At 41.0% G+C, this 9,370-nt stretch overlaps 1 protein-coding gene across 1 annotated transcript; it reads right to left on the bottom strand.

Moving 5' to 3' along the window:
- Positions 1–8,296: 8,296 nt before the first annotated feature.
- On the bottom strand, positions 8,297–9,037 carry LOC134399521 (claudin-8-like). The gene has a single exon (XM_063127590.1). The coding sequence runs from the start codon at positions 9,035–9,037 to the stop codon at positions 8,360–8,362; it is 678 nt and encodes a 225-aa protein (XP_062983660.1). The 3' UTR covers positions 8,297–8,359.
- Between the last annotated feature and the right edge of the window lie 333 nt (positions 9,038–9,370).

Genomic DNA, 9,370 nt, shown 5'->3' with positions numbered 1-9,370 from the left:
AGGAGCGGGAGGCACGTGGGAGGCAGGCAACGTCATCTAAGGGACACGTGAACATCCGTAAGTGGGCAGTAGCGAGCGTGCAATAAAATGCTTGTCTGATAAGTCTCAGAAAGTGGTCTTTTTAAGAGTGGGCAAACTGCACAGATATACAGAAAAGTAGCAGTAAGTAACTTCCTTGCCCTCAGTAACCAAACATTTGAACACATGTAATTTAAAGTGCCTTCAACGAGAGGGAGAGGGACACACGTTTTCCCTTCAACTCAAGGAGGAGAGGTCCAGTTATTGCTCTCGCCACATGCCCCATGGTGCAAGACTGCCTCTGTCTAATAATTTCACAACAGATAGAATAAGTATGTCTTTCCACCCTCTTTTTTGGTACTCAGAGAAGTAACTACAGCAACCAAAGCTGCTCACATAAAGTTTCCATAGCTAACAATTGCAAAAGTATCTGAAGTATTTATTTGAGGAACAGGATTAGGTTGTACTGACTAAAATGTAGATTGAGTTTATTTTTGTGTGTGAGGTGTAAGCATGCCTCAGGCACTCACGTAGTCTCAAATGATAGGATAATTACAGGTACTGAACCCTGAGGGAACAGAAGCAAGATGAGACTGTGAGTTTCACAAGCACAGACAATGGCTGAGTGTATTCTCCAGAATGCCAAAGGAAATTGTGGTTTGGTTTTCTCTCTTTTTCTTTGTAGCAAACCTTTCAAATGAATTAAAGCCACAATGAATATTATTATGAGGCAAAACAATCAGGTACCTGTTTGAGATTTGGACAGCCAAACAGGAAATTCTCTGAAATAAACATGTAGAGGTCCACCCACTCTTTTTGCCCCTGGTTTCTTGGTTGGCACAGTCTCTACTAGGTTGCTAAATTACCATTTGGCGAGGAAGTGTATTATCTCTATGTTTTATACTTTGAACGGTTTTAATTTTTGTGAACCGCCCAGGGAGCTTCGGCTATTGGGTGGCATAAAAATGCAATAAATAAATAAAATATAAGTAAATCAGCATACTCCTGTTTCACTTCCCAGTGGTGGCATGTTTCCGCCAGAGTTGATGCTCCTGATACATATTCATACACCTAATACATATATGCAAGGTGTGGCACAGTAGTCATTTGAAAATGCATAAAGGCAGAGGGCTATCCACATGGCAAGTTGTTTGTTTGGCTTCCCTGGTTCTAACCATTTTCATGAGACAGGAAAATAACAATGCATGTGTTATTTTAAAGTACATTCCAGCTTCAGTGGAGCTCAATGGTAAAACACCTTCTGACAGTTGGGTTGCACAAAAAAGGCACAAGCCCACATTGACAGTCAGGAGTCTCCCAAATTGGAGGCTGCTTAGTACCCTAATGCAGGACGGCCAGAGCATGGAGGCACTCCTCACCACTGTACTCCAGCTGCCCTGTATTTTTGCTAGAACACCAATTTTCCCATCTGCACTTCAGAGCAGGGGGAAAGGAGACTGGGGGTGAGCATAGGAAGCTATGTAAAGTAGGGTTGCGCACAGTCCCCCCCATTCACCTCAGAGACCATTTCAGAGCCCCCAAACCAGCCCCAATTTGACTCGGGGTGCTTCAGGGGTTACCCGCCTCATCTTGGCACCAAAGCCAAGGCGAGATTCAGCCTCCGCAAGGTGACTCAGTCTTACAGGTCCCTGGCTGGCTGCCAGCCACACATCCGTCACCCAGGAAAGCCGGGAGCAAGGCTGGTCAGGAGTCCATTGGATTCCCAATTCCCTGCCCCCTCACTTGCTGCTCCCTTGCCGCCCCTCACCCTCCCAACCCAGAGCTGCGGCTGCGGCTGCTGCTGCCGGGATGTAATAATACTAATACTAATAATTTATTTATTAGTATTAGTATTTATTAGTATTAGTATTACTAATACAAATTAATAATTAATAAATACTAGTATTTATTAGTATTAGTATCAGTATTTATTAGTAGTAGTATCACTAATACTAATACTAATAAATATTAGTATTAGTATTAATACTAATATTTAGTATTAATATTAATATACCTCGGATCGAGGTGGGGAACAACATAAAATATAAAACATAATAAAATACATAAGACTGAGTAAAACATATAAAAACTAAGGCATTATTTAAATAACAGACAGACAGACATCTTAAAATTCGACTGGCCTACTGGAAGAGATCAGTCTTTATTGCTTTTTTATATTCTGAAAGACTATTGAGTTGGCGGATCTCTCCCGGCAGCAGAAGGTCCTCTGGGTAATAGTTGTTAATCTGGTTTTTGCTGGCTGAAGTAAGTTCTTCCCAGAGGACCTGAGTGAGTGGGGTGGATTGTATGGGAGAAGGCGATTCTGCAGGTAACCTGGACCCAAACCATGTAGGGTTTTAAAGGTAATAAACAACACTTTATACTTTGCCTGGAAACTAATTGGCAGCCAGTGAAGTGATTTTAAAGTTGGTGTAATATGGTCACCCCTAGGTGTACCAGTGACCAGCCTGGCTACCATATTTTGAAGTATTTGAAGTTTCCGGACTAGGCACAAAAGTAGCCCTATGTACAGCACATTGCAGAAGTTGAGCCTCGAAGTTACATGGGCTACCGTCTTTAGGTCTTCCGATTCTAGGAAGGGGCGCAGCTGGCGTATCAGCCAAAGCTGATAGTAGGCTCTCCTGGCCATCACATCTATCCGAGCTGTCATTTGGAGTAACTGAGCTCCTATCTTGGATATCCAGTTCAAGGAAGTGGGGTGCCACTATTCGGGGTTCATAGAGCTCATTATATGAATACTTGTGTAAGATAGTACAAGTTTAAACTTATTTTGTTGTCTGGACACTACTATAGAAATACATTTCTGAGCAATTAAATCCTCTAGATGATGCTGGACTCCAGCATCCTATCCCCAATGCTGTTTAACATCATGTAGATGTTAAGCAGCATTGGTGATACGATGGCACCTTGTGGTACACTATACAACAGCTCCTTCTTTGAGGAGCAGCTAACCCCACTCATCTTTGCACTCGTCTTTGCACTTCAGCTACATGGAGGAGGAGGAGGAGGAGGAGGAGGGGGAGGAGAGCACAGACCTTGACTCCGACACTGCCTAGAGGCCATAGGATTGCTCTCTAAACCTAGAACTAAGGAAAACTCACAATGGTTGGGTTGTGGAAATCGCAGTGGAAGGGTAGCCTGAGCAACCTCAGGACCCTGTGGAGTGGGAATTTAAGTCTTTCTCTGTGCCAGGCCTGAACAAAATCCCTCTTCTGAAGCTGCTATTTGTGTTAGGATGGCCACTTATGCATCATCAAAAAAGAGGAAAAGCATGACCAAGAGAAGGATGCAGTTTTGCATAACATTTGCATACATTAATTTATATGTATTGAAGCATATTTTGGAATAATTATTATAATTTAAATACAAATTCATTGCATCTCATTATATTGGAGACGACTGTGATGGCTGACCTATATGCCTGCTCACTCTGCTGTCCAGGTCCTAATTGTTGATGGGCCACTTCAAGGGCCTCCTTGCTGTCTTTTCTTGTGGTTCCTTGAGCTTTATCACACCAGCGTTATACTGTGCAGTCACTGTGAATTGCATGCAAAGGACTCAGAAGTTTTCCACTGCTTTGATTGTGAAGTACTCCCATGCATCCTGCCTTAATTGTGCAATAAAGCAAAAAGATTCGCCATATTTAAAGCTTCATGCCATGTACCTGCTTCCCTCGGATTATCCCCGTAGCGCAAAGCTTTCATGGTTGTTCTTGTTTTTGCTACCGGGTGATAACGATCCTTTGCATACCAGGAAATGAGTTTAGGGGGGGAAACGTAAAAAAATCATTAAAAAATCAACAGATGACCCAATTCAATTCAAATTTGATATGCTTAAAGCTCTCCCTAATATCTATTACTGTGCCAATTTTGCTGTCTATCTTTAAAGCTTACACAGATGTAAGCATTTATTTAAAATCCTGGTCCTGCACCCCAGTGGCGGCTCAGAAGATACACTCAAAATGTAGGGGCTAAATATGGCAAATCTTTTTTGCTTTATTGCACAATTAAGGCAGGATGCATGGGAGTACTTCATGGGATTATAAAGTGGAAAACTTCTGAGTCCTTTGCATGCAATTCGCAGTGATTGCACAGTATAACGCTGGTGTGATAAAGCTCTTAGCCCCTACATTTTGAACGTATCTTCTTAGCCGCCGCTGGGCGCAGGAGCAAGATTTTAAAGAAATGCTTACATCTATGTAAGCTTTAAAGATAAAGACACCAAAATTGGCACAGTAATAGATATTAGGGAGAGTGTTAAGCATACCAAATTTGAATTGAATTGGGTCATCCATTGATTTTTTATGACTTTTTACATTTCCCCCCTTAAACCCACTTCCTGGTATGCAAAGGATCGCTGTCGCCCGGTAGCAAAAACAACAACAACCATGAAAGCTTAGCGCTACAGGGATAATCCGAGGGAAGCAGATACATGGGATGAAGCTTTTTTTATCTTTAAACTGGATTAAGACTGGACAGACCTTCAAATAAAGGGCATCTTCAAATAGAAGCCTGTCCTATGCCAGCCCTTAAAACAGAGGATTGTCTCTATAAAGTAGAACACACGGCCACCCTAATTTCAAGGGAAGCCTCCTCTGATGCCAACTGGGTCTCTTCAGTTTTCTCCCCACCTAGTATTTACATTAACAGCCCCCCCCCCAAAAAAAACCCCACCAATTGTATATTAATTGCATTCTCACAATTAACTTCATGCCTACTTTGGTCCTCTGTTAGAAAGTCAGCAAACAAGTAGGCTAACATTGTTGCTGGAAAGGAACTAGACAATGAGCTGAGAATCTTCGGCTGAACTTAACTCCCAATGATTTATTCCCCTTGGTTCTGGAGGATCCTCATGAGAGCGTTTGGATGAAGACCACCACTTTAAAACTTTACTCCTCGTTTATCACCACAACATTTATTAACTCTGGGGTTGAGCAAAGCAAAAGATTTAATTAGTCAGTGCCTACATGATAGTGAATGACAGAACAATTCGGCCACTATAAGAAAATTTTGTCTGTGGTATGACTACTATCCATCTGGTCTTTTTGACACATTGGCATCTTATCTCCAAAACTTAACTGTTTTAAAATACAGATGAGCCTTCACTTATGCAAGACTGAATATACTGCCATCAGCTGTACTTGAGAGCCGATTTAAAAGAATCCCATTGGAAAACCGCATTTGACCATGTGGAGATGGCAGTATCGAAACAGTAGCTCATGTATTATTATTTTGTACTTTTTGCAGAGACTTGCAGAAAGAGGTGATCACTCCACTACTGTTATCTATTCCAGGGCGGTCAGTTATTGCTTCTGACTTTTCTTCTTGTAAGCCAAAATAAGCAGGTGACAGCAAAAACCGTGAAATTTTTAGCAGGTGCTATCAAAATAAGATCTACCATTTTATCAGAGTCCTAATTTCTCACAGCTCCTTTGACTGAACAGAAGTTTATTTGTTTTATTTACTTATTCTTATTTTATGTGTAAAGACTTGTATTAATTTTGGAATTTGTATTTACTGTATTTTTTTAGAATGCAGCAGCTTGGATAATTTTGGTCAACAAACTTGCTTTTATTTATTTTTGTACATTTCATTTCATGCTAAAGCTGATGCAAATAAAGGACTTCTCTCTAAAAAAAATGAGCTGAGAAGTGGGGTAGGGTTGAGATTCAGGATAAGAAACACTGATTGCAGAATCTTTATGGAAATGGGGGTGGGGAGAGATAATTGGCTGGACCTCAAAGAAAAGGAGACACCAGAATATAAAAATAAGTTGGTGATAATATGCTTGGAAAACTATTTATATGCTATATGACTGACCTGATTATACATTTAGTAAGACTTTTTAGAATTGCAAGCAGCCTTAAAAGCTATTGAATCCACAATAGTTTGCATTCCCAATAGCCCTATTAAAACAGCAAAGCTAACATCCCTGTGTTCGGGCCTGGAAACAGGCACCTATTACTAGAATCACACATAAATACTAGGGATGGATAAATCTGTCAACTTTGATTCTGCTCAGTTTCTCATTTTTTTCAACATTATGTTCTCCTTGTCCCACATTACTTTGCAAAATCTTTTCTAAAAGTCTGCATGAAAATCTATACATATTTTGTGTGCATTTTGCCTAATATTTATTTATTACATTTATATACCTCCCTATAGCCGAAGCTCTCTGGGCGGTTTACAAAAGTTAAAAACAGTGAACATTAAAAAGTATACTAAATTTTAAACCATCAAAAACATAAAAACAACAGTATAAAAACAACAGTATCCATTTAAAAGCAACAGTTCTGGGGTCCGTTAAAAACAAAGAGACTTAGTAAATTCTGTTAAATGCCTGGGAGAAGTGAAAAGTCTTGACCTGGCGCCAAAAAGATAACAGTGTTGGCGCCAGGCGAGCCTCCTTGGGGAGATCATTCCAAAATTGGGGAGCCACCACTGAAAAGGCCCTCTCCCTTGTTGCCATCCTCCGAGCTTCCCTCGGAGTAGGCACGCGGAGGAGGACCTTAGATGTTGAGCGCAGTGTATGAGTAGGTTCATGTCAGGAGAGGCATTCCATCAGGTATTGTGGTCCCAAGCTGTGTAGTTATAGGTTAAAACCAGCACCTTGAATTGGGCTTGGAAATGTATAGGCAGCCAATGCAAGCAGGCCAGAATCAGTGTTATATGTTCAAATCTTCTTGTTCCAGTTATCAATCTGGCCTCTGCATTTGCACAAGCTGCAGTTTCCGAACTGTCTTCAAAGGCTGCCCTACGTAGAGGGCATTGCAGTAATCTAATTTGGAGGTTACCAGAGCATGGACGACTGAAGCTAGGTTATCTCTGTCCAGATAGGGTTATAGCTGGGCCACCAACCGGAATTGGTAGAAAGCACTCAGTGCCACCGAGGCCACCTGAGCTTCAAGTGACAGAGATGGTTCTAGGAGAACCCCCAGGCTATGAACCTGCTTCTTCAGGGGGAGTACAACCCCATCCAGAACACGTTGAACACCCACCATCCAGTCTGAAGAACCACCCACCAGCAGCATCTCAGTCTTATATGCACATTTTTGTACACACTTTTCCTAATGCACATATTTCTGCAAGCAATTTCCCTTAATATGACACATTTTTATGGAAGCTTTGCCCTATTGTATGTGTTTTTGTTAGCATTTTTCTTTGCGAACAGTATCGTAAAATTTGGAAAAGCACAGATTATTGTTCTATAGCCACATTCCGGATTGTGTGTAGGTTCAGAAAGTGCAAATTTGTTAAGTTCATATTAAATTGTGAAGCATAGCAATTTCTCACATGCCCCAATAAATCCAAGAATTCTAAATACAAATGCTAGTATACACACACACACACACACAGAGAGAGAGAGAGAGAGAGAGAGAGAGAGAGAGAGAGAGAGAGAGAGAGAGAGAGAGAGTCCTAACAAGATGCTAAAACTGCACTGGAATTCACTTACAAGATAGCAAGTTACCTCTTCCTTCCGTCATATCACTGCAATTACACATACGTACCTTTAGATTCCAGGTTTTGAGTTTTAACTGGACATAACCTGCAAACTACTAGAAAGGTCTCACAAAACATGTTACAAGTTCCAGTTTTAAAATTTTTTATTAAAATATGTTAATTCCTTAATAATGGAATAAAGTATAAAGCACACGAAATGAATAGCAGAATATAGTTTCCTTGAACAGGAAGAAGACAAATTACATTTTGTTACTACCAAAGAAGTAATACTTTTGGAGGAGGTGGAAATAAGGAAACATTTTTCTGGAAATGCAGAACATATACATTGAAATATATGCTGACTTTTTAAAAAACATTAAAATATTTAACTTTTCTTTGTACAGCTAAACAACACTTAGGTAAACTGAACATATACAAATAATCAACTATAGATTTGCAATAGTTTTTCTCTTCAAGTTTTCCCCTTCACCTCCCCAAAATATCCTAGGCTGTATTTTACTTTACATATGAAACCAGCATATAGTGCACTTCAGTAAATCTTAGCATTTTAGCTATGATATAAATGCTCCCTTCCACCAAAGCTATTTCAAATCACTGTTAAAATGAAAACATATATTCCTATTAAAAGATGTTAATTTTTTTAAAAAAATACAAAATTTGAGGTAAGATCCAGCTGCTTTCGCATCCTGTATTGAAATATCTTGATACACGTGGATCATAGAGCTTGTTTTGTCTTAGAGTTCATAGATAATCCCATGGGTTTTGCTTCAGGGTACACAAGATGTTGTAGTTGCAAAAGTTTCTCCTAAACTTTTTGAGTTTCAAGTCTGATATGAACGGAGTAGTGAGTGAAGAGATTACTAAACATACTGACTTTTAGAGTATGAACTCTCAGCTCTTCTTTGGCTGTGGTGGCTGCGGTAGGCTGTAGGTTGCGAAGGCACAGAGTACCGATAGCTTCTGGTTTTTTCATTGCGTTGGCAGAAGCAACAGAGAATGGCCCCTCCAGCAACGAGACAAAAGGCAGACACCCACCCTATGTAAAGAGCTTCTCCAAGCTCTCGCTTCTGACCTACTGTGATGACTGGATTGTAGAAGTCTCGGATGATGTTATGGGCAACGAAGCACACTGGGATGAGTACAACAATGCCACAGAAAATGAAAGTGAGGCCACCAGCCAGCAAAATATAGCCTTTTATTCGGTCATCATTTCCAGTGCACTGGGTGCACTTCATGCCAAGAACAGCAACTGCAAAAGCAAGGCACGCCACAGCTGAAGCTGCACACATCAAACCTCTTGAAGCCTGGAGGTCAGGGGACAATGCCAAAAGGGAGTCATAGACCTTGCATTGCATCCTGATGTTCGCTTGCCTTATGCAATTCATCCAGAGTCCTTCCCAGGTGGTTTCGAAGACCACCACGTTGCTCTCAATGAAAGCAGTCACTCGCCACTGAGGCATGCCAGTGATGGCAAATGTCCCAACTGAGCCGATGCCTGCAAGGATCAGTCCAGCGAATTGAAGAGCTGCAGCAGCCATCTCTTCAACCCCAGAAAGCACTACAGGGATGGTGCTCTAGATACGCATTCTTCACATGCAGAGCTGTTTGGTAGGTTCTGCAGACTCAACTCATCTGCTGAAGAGAAGCCTTTCCTAAGCAGCTCAGGCTTGTATGGTTATGTTGAAAGAACGCCGCTAGCACAAACCAGTTTGGATCCGAGGCACACTGGTTAGCACTTGGCTGTTTCATGGTCATTTTGAGCATTCCACTGTTCCCCATTGACTGGAAAGGATAAAGTTATCCATCTGGTTGAACAACTTTCAAAGCCAATGGAAAGTTTGCAGCAGCAAAAAACATTTCAGGACACACCT

Source organism: Elgaria multicarinata, chromosome 5, assembly GCF_023053635.1.
Source record: "Elgaria multicarinata webbii isolate HBS135686 ecotype San Diego chromosome 5, rElgMul1.1.pri, whole genome shotgun sequence".
Lineage (NCBI taxonomy): Eukaryota > Metazoa > Chordata > Lepidosauria > Squamata > Anguidae > Elgaria > Elgaria multicarinata.
This window is presented reverse-complemented; position numbering and strand designations above follow the sequence as displayed.

Excerpts from the sequence above, each read along its gene's own strand:
- LOC134399521 (XM_063127590.1), bottom strand. The coding sequence starts at position 9,037 with ATGGCTGCTGCAGCTCTTCAATTCGCTGGACTGATCCTTGCAGGCATC.